The following is an 18,169-nucleotide window of genomic DNA, read 5'->3' as shown; positions in this document are numbered from 1 at the left end:
GGACACCGGGACTGAAAGGATATGAGAGACATGAGAGAGAGAGAGAGAGAGAGAGAGAGAAAGAGAGAGAGCGAGAGAGAGGAAAGTGTTGGTGGAGATAGTGGTGGTTTGGGGGAGGGGGGGGGTCCAGTTTGTGTTTTGTTTCAGAACTCTTTTTCTCTGCTGGTCTGGTTCCCCACCAGGACCTGTCAAGGACCCTCATAAGTTCATCAAAGATGAAAACCTGCTTTCCATTTGAAAGGACAGACCCAGGATACTAAAACAGCTCTTGAATTAACAAAAGCGCTAATCGTGCATAAGACAAGCATGTGAGGGTTATAAAACCTATATGAATATATGAATATCAATAAAGAGACGGGGAGATATGGGGTTTTCACACGTGTTGACAAATGAACCCCCTCCTTTGCCCAGGATAAAAACAAGAACCATGGCAACTGTTGTTTCTGATCGCAGACATATCACCCATCCAGGCAGAACTGATTCAATATGAAATATGATTGAATAAACAAATATGATATCATCTCGTTTTGGTCAGTCTTAACTACTGCAAAGAGGAATTTGAGCAATAGCAAAGTACTGTTATGAAAAATATTTTTATTCCACTCACTGATTAAAGTTATTATTGTCCTTGGCATGTTTCAAAGAGAAGAAAAGTGCTTCAAAAATAGCTCTACTGCAAAACAAAGCCATCTGACACATATCCTAAAACTCTAAACAGGCTGACACAGTTGCATTTGGTTCGAGAGCTACTGAGCGTTAATGAATTTTAATTTGTCCTCCATTGATGTTGTCGAGGACACTGAACCATTAAAGCTCAATGAAATGTTGGAGATGAAAAAGAGCACAGCTAAAAAGCCTGAGTGGTGCTGGTGGAAAATGGCTTTCAAGTAAGTTAATAAGTTGTTTGATGTATTTAGTATAACGCATATCGCATTTTAATAAGTTAAAGTTACTGTGGGCTAAATGTCCCTTTTTAAGATTTAACCTGTAACCTCCTGCAGATAAACGCCTGCCCAACAGTACTTAACATTTTGTAATCTAAAACAAGCAAAAGCACACAAGCAATAATCCAACAATCCACTGCCCCTTACATGTCTCCAGGTCCAGCAGGCTGTCAAGCTCGGATAAGTACTATATCCTTGTGCCAATTCATAAATCACTTGGTGTAAAGTGACGTGTTCATTAACGGAGTGCGTCGCTCATAGTTCGCTGGGACATTTTGCTGGCACATGATGCAGCAGAGCTCACCTGGCGAGGTGTTGCCACAGCGCTACAGAGCCGCTCAACACTGCCCTCTGTCGCCCTGCAGCGACACAGCCCGCCGCCCGGTCAACAAAGCCCTTCGCCACCATCAACTTAAATTAATGCAACTTAGAGAGACAAGGCATTATTTTCTAATATTATCCGTCTTCGTTCAATACACTCTAGTCTGGACATTTTTTGTCATATGTTAATGCCGATTTAGAATTCAACAGCATACAGAGCCGAGGTGTCTGCCATATCGGAAAGAAAATGGAAAAGCAATATCCATCCAAGTGGCAAGCTCATGAAGAATGACACTGAGCTGATTTGGTGTGTTTTCATGCAGAAATATTTCTACAAACTTTTGCCGGAATATGTAAAAAAAAAAAATGTAAAAAGGCTCAGAATGCTGTGCGCAATCACTGTGCATCCCGCGCGTAAAAGCCAAATTGTTAATTGGAATTGATATGCAATCAGGTCATTATGGGTGATCTAAAGTCTGACAACGAATTTTTCTCTCAAAGTACACAAAAGGAATACGAAATGGTGCGTTTCACATCACATTTATGAACCGCAAATTACCACGTTTCAATATTGACTAATTCCGCAAAACATTTGTCATAAAAACGTGTTTTGGGCAAACCACTGTACTATAAGAGACCTTATCAAAGAAATTTAACATGGAGATACTGTATAGACTTTGATTATTTTTTAAAGTTGACATCCCCTCCATCCTGGCTATGGGCAGCATGCAGCACAAAGTAAGTTTGAAACAGTGGTAATGTGGCAGGCTCAGGCAGCTCCTGCAGCCCACAAATGCTCCTCTGATCCTGGGATGAAACGTGAGTGGAAAGTAAAACCGGGGTGGCATAAAGGAACTGCTAACTGCTCTGAATAACACATGCAATATTACCGGGCAAATATTCATCCCATCTGAAATATTCAAAGTGGACAAGGAATAAGGGAGGAAAGCTGTGGCACATTGACAATACGACATGAAAATCGCCACATTGTTCAAACCCCGTTGTAAGAGAAAAATGGTTTGAAAAAAAAAGAAAAAAAGAAAAGAAAAACGGACGGCACAGCATGGCTGAATAAAGCTTTCGAATATCCCATATTGCTTGCAGGTGAATTGAACGAAACGAATTTAATCTATTTCAATAAGTAGCCTACTCTTTGAAGCCATTATTTTTATTTTGTAAAATATATCCTAGATTTCCAATCACAGCGCACCAATAAAAGCCACCAACATTAATTTTCCCTTAACAGTAAAATTTAGGCTAAGTAACACAGCGGATAACACTGCTTTAAACCGGTGGGCAACACATGCAAAAAGTCTTTTTTTCATCATTCAAGTCTTTTGTCAAAGAAAAAGTAAATTTCCTTTTACCTTTAAAGATGTTTCTATTCCCCAAGTTGATGAAACCGCCTGGAGGAAACGTGGAGAAAATCAGACGCGCACTCTTAGTTGCACAGATAGATAAGAGATGTGTTTTTTTTTTCTTCAACCAGCCCAAAGTGTTGTATCCTCAGCAGCCGTGTCTCTCTCTCTCTCTCGGAGCGACCTGCAGCCGACAACTGCGCTCTCTCCGTGAGCGTCGGACGATACCACCGGGATAGGAGGGGGGGGTGAGCCAACAGGATTGGGGGGGCGAGGGGGGGCGATTCGCATGCAATGGAAAGGAAGTACGCATGAACATCCAGGAGAGCTCGGCGAGTGTCGCAACAGTGTGTCCAGCGAGAGCAAAGCAGGCAGGCTTTCTGAATGAATCACACCGTGGGCCTGGGAATGATTGTTTTTTTTGTTTTGTTTTTTTGCATTGTCTTCCCAGAAGCCCCCACTCTTGTTTTGTTTTGTCTTTGTCTGAGACTCCTGGTGCGGGTGCCGTGGCAATCATTCCACTGGGGACAGAGGTGTTGTTTTGCTTCTCTGTCTGAAGTAGTAGGCTTAAAAACAAACTCTGAACGCATAGCCTACAAACAACATTTAGTACTCCACTGAAAGACTCGATTCTATTCTATTCTGTTCTATTCTATTCCTATCACTATTAGTGAACAGGTGGGTAAATGACTTCAAGTCGTTGATCATCATGAGGCAAACAACAATCAATCAATTCATAAATAACATTAATTTATCTTTTTTTTTTTTTTCGCTAAAATGCCCAATCTTCATATAACTTACATCAGTTTGACACCAATTACTGTGATGTACAGGATTATGAATTTATGTCATTAAGATATAAATTAGCCTAAATTCCATTTCGCAAATAAAAAGGAAGCCTATAAACTAAATGGGCTTACCCCACACTTCTATTCTATTCTATTTTTTCAAATATACAGCTGTCACAGGTGAATTTATTGTGACTATGTTCTATGTGTAATTCGTATTTCTATGTGTTTACTTTGTACACTGGCACAAACGCTGCATAAACCAAATGCAATGAAGCACATTTCACAACCATAATCAAACCAAACAGCCTAAAGAATGGGAGTCGCAATAAGAAGTGAGTGACACGAGGAACTAATTAAGAGCCACCCAATTACCAACCAATATACTAATTAGCCTCCCATGTAATTAATTGGCCAGAAATATGGCTGCATTGCGCAGATAATAAATCATGTACAATGCTGTTTCTATCCCAATAACATGAAAGGTATCGCTGGAGTGCAGCCGACAGGCGCTAAGATTCCTTCCAATGTCGTTTCAAAACTACATTTCCCAAGGAGCCTTGCGCCGTGGCCAAGAATCCGTGGAAAACCGATTGCGCCTGCGTATCCAGACGTGGCAACGGCATCATGGCCTCTTGGAACCGCTACGGGAGTCGGATGAGAGAGGCAAAAATGTACATATTGGTGTTGCTGGTGAGTCCTACGAACATATTTTCTGTGTCATGTAAGTAGCGACGCGGGTAGCTGTGCTGGTTTGGATTTTTTTTGGCGGTGCTGGGCTCGTGCTTTAGGAAGCTGGGAAAATTCCAAATCGGTCTTCACCGCGTCTTCAATCCGTGCAGGAGGCAAAGTTGACAGCCCTTGACTGAACTTGGTGCTCAAATTTAGCCTCCAAAACAAACGAACGGTGGTTGCTGTGGTGCGGGCAAGGTCGAGCACCCTGTTTTGCATTTATTTAAGTTGGTCTAATTGCACGCATTGAGCGGCATTCTGCTAAATGGTCGCCTGTGTGCACAAGAAACACAGGGTGCCTCCCCAGTGTTTGAGCGTATAGGTAACATCCAGGGAAACTAGAAAAGTCAGAACATCCAGGCCTAATGAGGACGCTTTCATTCTACACTTTGATGTATTTGAGGTGTGTTTTTAAAGGCCCTGTCCTTTTGGTCCCATACATGCAGTATCCACCTGTTATGAACAGTGCTGTTGTAACTGAGCTCATTACATAAACTCATTTTTTTGGCATTTATCCAATCATCTAAACTTACCCACGGAACTGGAAACTCACAGCTCTTTGAACTACACAAATGCTTTGGTAATTGGTGGGTGTGGTATGTGCAGTATGTAGTGTGTAGTAGAAATGCCCTTTGGAGGCTAGTGTACCATGTCATATGACAGTCATTCCTGAAGATTAAGCAACATGCAGTAGCCTGCAGTGTTCGCTGAATGAAAAATAATATCTATTGGCACGCTGAATGAAAGCTATTGTCTGTTTATTGGCATTTTTGCATACACTCAGTCCAATGTGGTGAAAACTGATATAGACCCTTTCCTGTTCCACATCCTGTTGTAGCAGTCTTTGCAAACAAGGGTGTTGCTCTTGTGTGTGTGTGTCCAGTGTTCCCTGTGTTCCTGTATGTGTTTGTCATGTGTCTGTGTGTGTGAGGAGAAATGGCAGTTCGACCTGGCAGGGAGGCCGGCAGTGAGTCAGGCAGCACTGTGGGGTATGGAGGTAATTCCACCGGGAAGTGACAAACCGTTGCACCCTGTGTTGGAGGGTGGCTGGCTAGGTGTGTGTGTGTGTGGGGGGGGTGCTATCCCTCTGGCGGGCCTGCCTGTCAAAGCAATTTCTCCCTTTAATCAGGACTCCCCCCACAAACACACACAGTGTCCGAAATGAACTTGGCTCCCTTGCCAAGGGCTGTAAAACTAAAAAAAACTACCTTTTTTTTTAATAGAACTGTGTCCCCCTTCCCGTTTTCAATGCTGTTTCATGTACAGAACCATTGTGGTAATTTCAACCTTGCTCACTCACTTATACAATCAAATTTGTAATTTATCAGTAGGTGGAACAGCATTCAAATTACCAGAGTGCATTTTGAAGCCAGTCAGCAGCCTGTCTGATTGTTTTGCTTTTATTTGATTGGCTCACGGTCAGAGAGAGTGTACAGTGGCCAGCAGGGACAAAGTTTGGAGTCAGGCAAAAAAACAAAGACCGTATATAACCGAGACGTTCAAATGTTATCGTCTCAAACAGTTACTGGCCAGCGTTGCGGGTGGCCCTTATTGATTTACCATCATTTGATGCTTGCTGGGTGTTAGTTTCAGACACACACACACACACACACACACACACACACACACACACACACACACACACACACACACACACACACAAAGTACCACCAATACCTAACCCCTCCCCGCTAACCACCCTTTCTCAGCTGGCCCAGTAGTCCTTTATATGAAAGGTTTAATTCCATATCACTTTATATCCATTTTGGGGGGGAAAAAAATAATGCTTAAAGTTAACATTTCCAAAATCACAGATGATTCAATCCTCAAAAACAGAACTCTGTTGCAAGCAGCGGCCTTAAGATGACTCATACCTTTAACGGCACGCCATAATGTGCTTGACTTTCATTTCCCACGATCATTTTGAAAGAGCAGGGGTTCGTTTTTTTTTTTTTCAAATGGCAGCTGTCTCACTTTGGAATGAAACTCTTCCTGTACTACAGCAGTGGTTCGGTGGTGTGTCAGTAGGCCTAGCCACTCCTCTGAAATCCAGTGCTGATAGTTGCAAATTGGAGTTGGTAATTAATTGCTGCTTTGCTCATTTGAGTGCTAAGATGCCTCCACAACAACGCTCACTGTGTGTTATCATTCAAGATGCTGTGTCGCTTCCTTTACAATCCCCCAGCCCACACACACCTCCACAGTGTCCACACACACCTGACTGACTCATTAGTCAGAGGAAAATCAAGGCAAGTGCTTGACAAACACTGGTGTGATTTGTGCTGATTCAGTACGGCCCCTAGAACTCTAAGCCTGGATGCCATTTATTAAGCAGATTTGTCACACCAGATGGAGGGTATGGGCTAGCGGGCAGGAGCTGGGCGCCCGCTGCTTAGTAAGCGCCACATTTTTTACAGCAACGTGACGGGACACACCTTTTGTGGGCAATAAGGAAGGTAGGCCCAGAATGGATTTCCTCAGTGTATTGACTCGGGAGTTCTTCCTGCACCGCGCAACGTAATTGGAAAACGCCACCTTAACTGAGTTATGGCGCACGGGGTCGGGTGTGATCGATAATAAAAGAATTTGTGCGAGATTACGATTTTGAGAGCGAATTCTGTTCATAGGTCACACTTGCCCTTTTCTATTTGCCAGTTGACATTTAAGCTGTTGTCTTAACTGTGACCTCCAGCAGAGCAGCTGGCAGCTTCTGTGGCATTTGAATGGAACCCAATTATTGGAACACCGAGCATGAGAATGCGACACTGTAGATTTGACCGGCTGATTTTCGGTTATGCCTGTTTTGTAGTCGTGTTTAGGTGAGGTTTTATTCAAGTGTATTCAAGTGTGGTTTGGCTGGTAGCCTTTTGCCTTGAGCCTTTTGCTGGTGTAGCTGGAGCAGACAATTGATTTAAGTAACAGCTTCAGAGCCATTCTAGTAGTGACTGTACATACTGCAGTAGGCTTATAGTATAGTACGCTAAGGTAAAAAGAGGCTTGTTTTCTCTCTGCTTTGTATTCCCTACTTATTTAGCATCCCCAGTGGAGCCAGATACCTGTGTAACTGTGAGACAGATTAGCAGCAGTGTGTGTGTGTGTGTGTGTGTTTGTGTGTGTGTGTGTGTGTGTATGTGTGTATGTGTGTAATACCCCACCGTGCTTCTTTCCTCGTGTCTCGTCTCCATCGATCCGCTCTGTACCAGTGAGGCTGTCCCCCTGCAGTGTGTGTTGAGTAGATGGCGATAATGGGAAAAGACAGTGTTGGAAAGGTAGTAACGCAACACCATTAGCATGCCGCTCACAGTCATGTCAGATGGAAGGAAGCCTTTGGAGCTGTTATGGTACACGGCTTGCTGATTGTTAGCCATTGATGGGGTTTCTCCGTATCGGCTGCCTGCCAGCTAAGAGAGGGGAAGAGGTCAGTGCAGCAAAGATCACAGAGTTGCACCTTATATTGACACAGTGACATGCCTACATATCTACGCAAAAGTAAACTCTGTTCCTAAATCGAATGGAATATTTATGAGCTTCTTTAGACATCTTTGTATATCATTCCAGCACGCAGTCATTTTGAATCCTCTCTTCATCTTGTCTCCTCATGAGGGGCGGATGATAAAAATAGATGTGAGGAAAATGCGTGTGAACTGAAAAATTGAGAGATGAATTGTCAAGTGATTTGATTAAAAACAGAGGTGATCTGATAAAAACGGAGTCATGTTTCATAATTCATCATCACTTGCCTTTGCATTTGCCATTTATCATTCAAACAACAAAATTGCCATTGTGCAAGACGAGCAGCCTCCGGAAAGGTGGGAGCGACGGAAACTTCACTGATAAATTTAGAAGCCCTGAAAAATCAATGTCTTACTATTTTAGTAGCCTGTGCGTATGCGCTCTGTTTGGCGGCAAACTCCTGTTTACATCGTCAACAGAGCCGCGCCGCCGCCTCTGAATGGGCCTGTCAGCTGTGATGCTCTGAAGGGAAATCGTCAGCGCCAGCCTTTCTCTAGTCACTTCTATTATTCAATGTCTGTCACTGAAAGTTCACACACGCTTCAGTTGGTGGAAGTATCGCATCATATCACAGCCGTCACCAGTGTCAGCTTGACACGAGCATCGGTGGCATACTCAGCTGTCTGGGTATGTGCAGCGATCAGTGGTACATTCCATGCTACAGAAATCTACTTAGAAAAGAGCCTTTTTATAAGTGAACATATGTAGGCCTGATTATCTACCTATTAATCACTTGTGTTTCTTTTAAGATTCATGCACAGCCAATATCATGAGCTACCGTTTAGAACTGTGAAGTTGCTGCCACTTTGGCCCATTTACATCGTTATTTGTACAAGAGGCACCAGTGCAGTAAACGTTTCACTACTTCAGAGAGAGAGAGAGAGAGAGAGAGAGGGATTCAGTAAGAATCCTGTTCAGTTTGCATCATTCTAATCATTCCAGGGGGGGGCAGCGAGCATTTCCTGTCTCACTTGAATAAATAAGACTGCCTGCCATCTCCTCTCATCTCCTTCTAATCTTGCCCCCACCCCGGCCCTCCTCACTCCCCTCACCACTCCAGGCCCACCTATGCAGAGAAGTGTCACCTAGCCAGCCTCTAATTAGCCCTGCCCCTCACAGTGCGGTTCCCATGGGTCCCCAAACCGTATACTGACACATCCTGTGTTTATCTTGTCATCGCATCAACCTAATCTGCAATCAGACACCCACTTGCAGAGACAACATAAAAACAGATAGACCCCCACCAACCCCAATTAATAATTGGAGAGTCTGTGACTTCACCTCAAACATTGGTGGAAGCTTTTATCCAAAGTATATCACAGTACCGTTGGGCTGTCTAAGTTTTTTTGTAGGCCCCTCGGTTTCACTCTCCATGTTAATTTAGAAATATACTGATGAGCAAAGTGTAGTCTCTTAAGATTCCTGCCATACTCGCCTCAGAGGAGCATCCAGTCGGGAATTAGAAATTCGAAAATGAGCCTGACAGGTGCTTGTTTTCATTCCATGTGATATCACTCATCAGCCGGGATCCGCTGAGCGAGCAGACGATGTTTGGTGTCTAATTTAGTTCTCTGTAGGGGACAGGGCGGAAAGGAGGGACTTTCTAATGAATTGTGATAGGACAGAGGCGATTAGAATGCATCATATGGTTTGAGAGGATTCAGGCTTCTTTGGTTCTAGTGTAAGCTTCTCATGGAGGGCTTTTGTTTCCCACATTGGGTGTGAGACATTCTCGTAATAACACCATTAGCTCAACTACCTGCACAGTGTTTAGTGAATCAAAGGACACATAAAGCCTAATGAGGCGCCCACCTGTTGTTGGCTTTGAAGCCGCCATTGGTACGAGTTGTTATCCGAAAGACCATCCTCTCTTGATTATGTCCCATGGTAGCTGAGAAGAAATCAATAATCATGCGAATGAAGCTGTGGAAGAAAATTCAACATATGTATTAACAGCTGAACTGGGGTCACCTCAGGAAATGTAAGGTTTCATGATGTATGGTCACCTCACTGTAACCCTTATGTCATAACTTACTATGCCAGAGGTCTTGTTGTCAGAGTGGCTCCTGGATGTCTCCGAGATGTCTATGGAAGCTCTAACTTAAGAGATAACGTGTTGCTTCTACTCTACTTTGGTGACCTGTTCTAATGTCATCACATTTTGTACGTCCTTGGAAGATACATAAAGGACTGGTTCAATCTCTTTCTATTGGAAGAAGTGTACGTAGCCTCCTTCTGTGCTCATCTTTCTCTCATGAGACTCCTTTTAATAAATATATATTCAAGTAAGACGAACCTCTGACATTTCTTCAACAAATTGGCATTGTCGGCAGGATCCCAATACAGCAAACACGGGTAAGTACGAATTTTTATTCATCTTGTCCGGGTAATGCTTGACGGGATCCAAAAGAACTAGCACTAGAGTGAGCTTTTATGTTGGGGCCGCCCCTCTGTGTGAGCTGGTATCTAGGAAACTCAATAAGGAGCTAGGGGGATGAGCTTCATCTGGGAAACTTAACAGAACTAGATGGAAAAGCTAAACCTAGGAACTCAGTGGGCTAGAATGCAGCAGGTTTATCTTATTTGATATCGGTCCATCATCGGATGGAAGAGCTTTGACCAGAAAATCTTTGACTGCACCTGCAAGTGGCAGTGAGATCTGATATAAATATCTGATCAAGAGCAATCAGAATTATAGCTGCTGCGCAGCGGTGAGTCGGGGCCAGGCATTTTGAGGAGGTAGAGGAAGAAGAAGAAGAGGAAGAAGAGGAGGAGGAAGAGGAAAAATAGGAAGAGGAGGAAGAATGAGAAATACATGAGGGTCCATCAGCAGACCTGTCCAGACTAGAGCCCTGCGCGGGACTGTTTTTTTTAATCCCGCTCCCGCTGGATTTCTGACCATTACCGCCTGCTCCCGCAATGTGTGTGTTATTGACCGCCCGCTCCCGCCCACAGCAAAGTTAACACCGCCCGCTCCCGCGAGATTTGCGTCGGGTCCCACGGGACCCGCGGGATCCCAATCCCAATGCAGTCCTCTAGTCCCACCTGTCGGTAATAACGTAGCGAAATTACGTTCTAGTGACAACTGACAACTGAGAAATTTGTCCAAATGTCCGACTTGCCTTGCTTTGCTTTGGTATTGTAATGACCTGCTTTGATTTTCTTTTCAACTGCATTTGTTGACTCCGTCTCCATCCTTCTGGTTAAATCCCGGGACCCGCAGTTTATTTTTTGACCGCCTGCTCCTGCCCGCAGCAACGTTAAAACCGCCCGCTCCCGCGGGCTCTAGTCCAGACCAAAATTATCATTAAACCTTGAAGTATCTCTGAAATCATGAGTTTCTAATCCACACAGCAGAATGTCTGAGTAGACATAGCATGTTCACTCTGTAGCACCCGGGGCTTGAACTCACAACCTTTGCCACCAATGGCAAGTTGCGATCGAGTTGAGCTACCTGACAAGTGAGATAATTAGAGGTGGCTTCACACTAGAACTTAGGCAACCACGAGGGTGCAGGATAACAGCTGTCCATACATTTACAGGCAGATTTCAAACTAGTGTCAAATATTCAGTATTCAAGACAAAATTCTGAGAATTTGCATACTTCATCTAGACAACATAGAGATGTCTGTAATTTATTTTTTTTTACAAAGATTGATTGCTCCATAAGCCAAAAACTGATGTTTAAAGATGCTCTATTTCCATTGACTGCAATAGTTCACATGAGGGCAGAATTCAAAATGCTGTCAATCAAAAAATTTTATATTGACCAGCCTCAAGAACGCAGCAGTAGAACACAGTTTAAAATCCCTTATTAAACCTTATTTTAAATCTAGTTTTAAAACTTTACGCTAAACCCCCAGCAGAAATCATAGCTTGGAACTAGGGCTGAATGATTCTGAAAAAATATCTAATTGCGATTGTTTTGACTGATACTGCAATTGCGATATGATTTGCGATATTAGAGGGAATGATCATTTTTACATCATTATTCTCATTTTCATTGAAAAACGTATTAAAATGATTATGGTGTGATTTCTGCTTGGATCTGTACTAAACAAAGATGTTTTCTTAAGTCTGCAGAATATGATGTGTAGGCCAGGACATCTCTGCAGCACGACAATATTTAATTTAAAACACATTTCGCCTTCAACAAATATTGTGGCTCCTGCGATTTGAAAATTGCAGTAGGCCATATTACGATTTCGATAAAATTTTGATTAATTGTTCAGCCCTACTTGGAACTCAGCGACATAACAGAATCACAACATTGCATTAAATCCAGCATTGACACATTACGTTTTGTAGGAAAGTGAAAACATCATTGCATCAAGACATCATTAAAACTCACTTGTCATTGCATCAAGACATCATTAAAACTCACTTGTCTGAATTATTCAACAAGATGAACACCACACAATGTATTAGGTATATTCCCACAAACAAGAACTCCTGTGCACAATGAAATGCCTTCTCAGAAAGTTTTGTCTTTATCTTTACAAATGTCAAGGTAACTCTCACTCCCTACTAGGCACCGTTCCAACCCTTCAACCAGAGCAGTGAGAGAATGGTCATATTGTTCTTATCCCAATTAAAGTAATCAAAAATGAGACTTACAATTTGCAGCTGTGGTTGTTTCACTTACTGATAACCCACTCTCCTCTTCTTTTCAATCTGAAAGGCTTAAAGGCTTATAACAGGAAATGTTAACACTACACTGTAACTTTCACATAGGAGAAGTTATATCATCTTTTCATGCAAAAAAAAGTCCATGCCTAATTCATGCATTCTTCACATGCAAAGGTAGGGTGTATACATTCAATGCGAAACCTCTTTTTGACTCTTATTTCCAATTGCACCTTGTGAGCAAACCCATATGTTTATTTCCTTAATAGTTCTGTCCTCCTGCTCATATCGACTCTTCCCTTAATCCTGAATGCTCTTGATCAGATATGCAGTCAAAGATTTTCTGGTCAAAGCTCTTCCATCCGATGATGGGCTGATATCAAATAAGATAAAGCTGCTTCATTCTAGCCCACTGAGTTCCTAGGTTTAACTTTTGGGGGGGACTGTGTTGTTTTGGTTTCCCCAATGAAGTTACAAACCCTCTCATTTTCCATAATATGCCAAAGTCATGGGCCGCTCCAAAAGCGTACCTAGTCAGTGTATATCGTTGCAGATTTACCTTTAGCCAATATACACGCCCATGTTAGAGCAAAAACCTCAGCTACCTGCGTAGATGTACCTACAGGTAACTGAGCTTCGAGAACGTTAAAATCATCAACAATGACATATCCAGCAATGTGGTTGCTATCAGAGGGTCTGGATGCAGACCCGTCAGTATAGAGAATCAAATCACAATTGTCAATTAGGGTTTGTAACAAATCAGGATGCGGTGAAGTGCATGTATCAACAACGTGAGCGCAATCATGTGTCAGCATATCATCAGAACCCTCAACCATAGGTACAAACGTGGCTGGGTTCAGAGGTGGAGCCCGTTTGACTGTGATGTTGGAGCTGGCCAGTATCGCGGTTTCATAATCTGAGCGGCGCATGGCAGACATATGTTGCATGGCAGATGTGGTGAGCAGGTGAACTACTGCGTGTGGAGCAAATGCAATGCAATCATGAGCCAAAACAATCACTGAGGACTTTTCAATCATCAAAGCTACTGCTGCAATAGACCTAAGACGAGACGGCAACCCCGCAGCCACAGGACAGAGTTTAACTGAGTAGTATGCTACCGGTCTGTAGTTTGTGCCATGTTTCTGAGTGAGAATCCTTGTAGCAAACCCATCCCGTTCATGAACATGAAGATGGAAAGGCTTTGTAAGGATCTGCACATTTTAGAGTGGCCTTTTATTGTGACCAGCCCAAGGCACACCTGTGCATTAATCATGCTGTTTAATCAGCATCTTGATATGCCACACCTGTCAGGTGGATGGATTATCTTGGCAAAGGAGAAGTGCTCACTAACACGGATTTGAACAAATTTGTGAACAAAATTTGAGAGAAATAATTTTGTGTGCATAGAAAAAGTCTGCGTTTAAATTTTTGTTCAGTATATATTGTTTCTGACATGGCATTTGAACACCGGCGCGCAACGTAACTTTATGAGGCGGCGCTGATTTCACGAAACCCACATGATTACTGTGTATGGCCCACAAATCTTCAGGGACTTTTGAAAGTGCCAATTGAGGTTTAAAACAAGGTGATGATACTGGTGACACATAAAGAAGTTCCAAATTTAAGTCTGACTGGGGAGGTAATGTAAACTTGTAACAGTGTTGACCCAATGAATAAAGCGCCCCAAACTCCAACTGCCCACATAGGGTGCCAGTGAGTGCTTGTAAACGTTTGACCATTGGTCCCAACTCCTGGGGCTCACAGTGGGGAGAAACTGCAATTGGAACACAGGGAACAGAATCAGGCATGAAACATAATGTGCGTAGCTCTGCAGACAGAGTTATACTTCCGGCACAACCTTCAGGCCCAAAATAGAAGTCTGTGGGATGCGAGATTTTTACCGTTTTGTGCAATGCTGTTTCAAATTGGGCTGCATGGTCAGCTGGTACGCAGCTTGAGCTATGCAGGGCAGTGCACTGGAAGTCAGAGAACTGCTTCATTCCTGTTACCTGCGTCCCCAATTTAGGAGAGTACTTGGAAACTGCCAGAACCTTCTTCAAATCTAGAAGGCTTTGCAACACATCTGATTTCAATGGCCAATAGTACATTTCAGATTTGTTAGTCAACATCTGCATAGCTTGTAACATTTTATCCTCTGGCAAGTCCATATACAATCCGTTGGGAGTGCAATAAATCACAGCATTGAGTTCACACAAAGCATCTCGTCCCATCAAATTGGCAGGTGAATTGGATGAAATAAAAGATTCCTGTTCAACATGATGAGTTTTTCCCACACTAGCTACAGTGGATTGCGACAAGGGTTCAACTAAAGGTACACCAGATACCCCTACAGTTGCCATCTGTCATCTCCCCGGAATACACACATTTTCTTTCTGTTTTACTGTAGAAATTGTAGCTCCACTATCTACCAGCATACTAACTCTTTTACCTGATATTTGTACTGCTAATGTAGGATCTTCTTGTGGGGAGTTTGACAATTTGATTCTGACTGCCTGATTCACACAGGTGGTGCTGATCTCTCCATGGCCCCCCCAGTACTGAGCCTGAACAGGAGTAGAGCTAGAGGAGGCAGGGGAGGTGGCAATGCTGGCAGTGACTGAAACTGCTGTTGCTGTTGCTGTCTATTTTTAGACCTACAGTCCCGCGCCCAGTGCCCAATCTTACCACACACTCTACACTTGTCTCTTTTCCTATTCTGATGGAAAGGTCTTTTCTGTGTGTATTGGGGGTACTGTGTGTTCTGATAATTCTGTGTGTTTTGATTATCAGGAGCCCATGGTTGCTGAACCATGTTTTGTAGTACCCCAGGTTTGCTTCCTCTGTCGAAAATGCCATCCCTACACATGTTGGTAATTGATGTTACTATTGTGTTGAATTCTTGTTCTTGCCACATCGAATGGGACAATTTGTAAGAGGCTGCTACTTCGGGATGCAAACAGTTCATCAGTGTTTGGATTGCTAATTGCCGATGTTCCGTTAGGCCTACACACGCACTGTTTTCCCACACCGTCCCGAATCTCTGCAGAAATTCTATGGTATCTTCCTGTTTTCCCTGCATGCATGCTGTCACCTTGCTAAAATCCCCAATATTCCTAGTACTGTTTTTTAAAGAAGCTAGGCATGGCCCTTCCATCCAGTCTGCCCTGGTGAGGTTGCCTCCATCCGACACTTGCACCCAATCCCCATCACCTGTTCCATTAAGGAAAAACAAAATTTCCCTGGACAGCTCTCCATTCTAGTTTGTAAGCCAATGACAACAGTTGACGTACATCAGGAATCAAAGCATTGTAGATAAGGTTGGGTGATGTCTACCAAATTGGCATATGACGATGTCCACAGTGAAACATTGCGATGGATGATGATATCGTTGTTGTTACTTTTCCTCCCTATAGCCTATGCTTAAGCAACCTCATTAAGCAGATCATCTGATTATAAAAAAATATTTTAAATACTAGTCATAGTCTAACTTAGCATAACTGCAGCACTTTGCTTCCCGTTTGATAGGCGTAGTAGTCCGACTCCTAGCTTTTTGAAATTTCGGTTCCTAGTAGAGAACGGGAGAGTAGTCCGTTGTGTCTGTCCGGGCAGCGTTGATGACACATCCGTCTCCGTCAGATTTCCGTCTGTTTTGAGGGACCGTCACCGCAAATCAGAGGCGTTTTTTTTAAAATAGCGTTGACGTTCCAAAACAGCCCATCAGACAGAAATCTATCCGTTAGTAATTCTGTCCGTTTTCTAACGGATCAGTGTGGCCGGAGTTCCCTCTGTAAGTTTTAAATCACGATGTTGCGATGTAGAGGGCTCAGTGGTCGACTGTCGGCCATCGGCGATGGACGCCATCGGACCAACCCTAATTGTAGAGGTGGGCTACCTGAGACAACCAACCATGAAAAGCTGTTGGCGTCAGTGGATTTGGAGCATCACTTAGCATTTGCCGTACCTCCATTGGAGTCCATGGTTTCAGAATTGGAGTTTCTACTACCATTAATTTAGGAGGTAGCACTACAGGCACTTCCTCATGTTTTTGTTGTGTGCGTGGTGATTCTGAGGTTGCTTCGGTCATTTTCTTAGAAATGTGTTGTTTGGTAACCTAACGTCTTTTGATGTCTTTGATTTTCTGGGGCTGACCTTCTGTGTCAGACTTACTCTGTCTAGATGTAGTTGCTCTTCTAAGATCGGTATCTGACCTGTATTGGAGACCTGATCTATGTGTTCGGATCTGAGCGTCTTCACATTCTTCGTCTGTCTCAGAATCAGTGTCAGTATCAAATTGTTGCTGTTGTGCACGCCAGTTAATGCATGTTGTGCGGCTAGGCCCTGCCACTCTGATGCTAGGCATGTTTAATTGACTCTGTTGCTCCGCCTGAGCTCCGCCCCCAGCAATGTCCCCAGCTGGCCTGTTTTCCCTGCTATCACTTTGACTCTGTCTGTCTGCCTGAGCTGACCTTCGCTGATTGTTCTGCCTCACAGCCTCAGTGCATGCTAGTACGTCTAAAAGATCATCAGACACTGGTGTCTCTACGCATTTCTTGGGAAACAGATTGACACTGCTTATTTCTACTGTTTTGTACTACAATTTATTCCACCATTTCTCAAGTGTCGCAAAAGGCTTTCAGGGGTTGCTTTATTCTGTTTCTGCGCCCAAATACGCAATATTACAGAAGCCTGTTTACCCGGATTTTCTGGATATTTGTCTTGTACCCTAGTAACCTCTGCATTTCTCACCTCGAGAGAGACACAAGAGGAGACAGTGCCTCTGGTGTCGTGTTGCGAACAATTTTGTCAATCATTTCAATCAATTCTGGCCCAATAGTCTTACTATCTTCCTTTTCCTTTTTTGACCTCTACTATTTGTTTCCCTTTTCCACATCAGAAACTTTCAGAGTTGTGTGAGGCTTTGAGATGGGATCTTTGCTATTTTCCTCCATCCTTCAAGACATGCTTGGACATAATCATAGTCCCAACCCAACTGTTTTGTCTGAGCTATCACAGTTGCTTCCACAAAGTCTAGCTTTTCTGGGGCAAAAGATCCTCCAATTGGCCACAAGCCTTGTGTGCATTTGGTCAAATCATTTGTGAATGGGATCACATAATTCTGTCCTAATTCTTTGCTTATAATATCTGTTGGCGACCCTGGTGGGATAACAACAATTTGTGCTTTTCTGTGGCTCCTCAGAATATCTTTTGCCCTCTGTTTCTCAGCCTATGGCAATTCCAACTGCAAATCCTGCTTTACCTTATCCCTTCCCCATTTTGAGACCAACACACCTACTACTATGTCAATTAAAAAATTTTATATCAACCAGCCTCAAGAATCTTGGAAGAAGTGTACGTAGCCTCTTGCTGTGTGCATCTCTTCCTCTCATGAGACTCCTTTTAATAAATATATATTCAAGTACGAACCTCTGACTCCAGAACATTTCTTCAACAGAAGCGTTGAAGCTCTGTTAATGAGAAGGTTCAAGGTTTGAGTTGTATGTTGTACCATGCATACCTATAGCTTTTATAATAGGCCCACAGCCTTCCACTTCATCCTAAATAACAAGCTGAGACTGTCACAGGGCTGAAAGATATTGGCAACAAATCTAATTGCGATATTTGACAGAATATTGCAATTGCGTTTTTCTTGTTTTTCTTGTCATATATTTTTTAGAACTTTAACATTGTTTAAAGATTATGATGAGAGAGACTGTATGATGAAAGATTTTCACCAATATTGTACTTGATTCATGGACAGAATATTACCTGGAGCACTAAACACCTTGTTTAGAAATCCATTTTGGACGCCCCTCTCTCTTAAACAATTAATTGCAGCTTCTGCGATTTGGATTAAATTTTTCAGCTCCAGACTGTTATATGTGTTATT

The 18,169-nt window shown here is 43.0% G+C and overlaps 2 protein-coding genes across 3 annotated transcripts in view; one reads left to right on the top strand and one right to left on the bottom strand.

The window, feature by feature from the left end:
* Positions 1-2,793, bottom strand: part of sema5ba (sema domain, seven thrombospondin repeats (type 1 and type 1-like), transmembrane domain (TM) and short cytoplasmic domain, (semaphorin) 5Ba) — a 117,873-nt gene extending 115,080 nt beyond the window's left edge. For both annotated transcript variants that reach the window (XM_071538838.1, XM_071538839.1), the window contains exon 1: positions 2,633-2,793. The gene's annotated coding sequence lies outside the window, so the exon portion shown is untranslated. The remainder of the gene's footprint in view (positions 1-2,632) is intronic.
* Positions 2,794-4,037: 1,244 nt separating this feature from the next.
* Positions 4,038-18,169, top strand: part of pdia5 (protein disulfide isomerase family A, member 5) — a 48,384-nt gene continuing 34,252 nt past the window's right edge. The window contains exon 1 of the mRNA XM_071538853.1: positions 4,038-4,104. Within this exon, the coding sequence (XP_071394954.1) occupies positions 4,039-4,104 (66 nt within the window). The 5' untranslated portion in view covers position 4,038. The remainder of the gene's footprint in view (positions 4,105-18,169) is intronic.

The sequence above is a fragment of the Centroberyx affinis genome, unplaced genomic scaffold (assembly GCF_046629955.1).
Source record: "Centroberyx affinis isolate AG114_WGS23_722 - 3 ecotype Tasmania unplaced genomic scaffold, CSIRO-AGI_Caff_v1 ptg003356l_1, whole genome shotgun sequence".
In the NCBI taxonomy this organism is placed as follows: domain Eukaryota; kingdom Metazoa; phylum Chordata; class Actinopteri; order Beryciformes; family Berycidae; genus Centroberyx; species Centroberyx affinis.
Note: the sequence above shows the minus strand (reverse complement) of the source record. Positions and strands in the feature narration are given on the sequence as shown.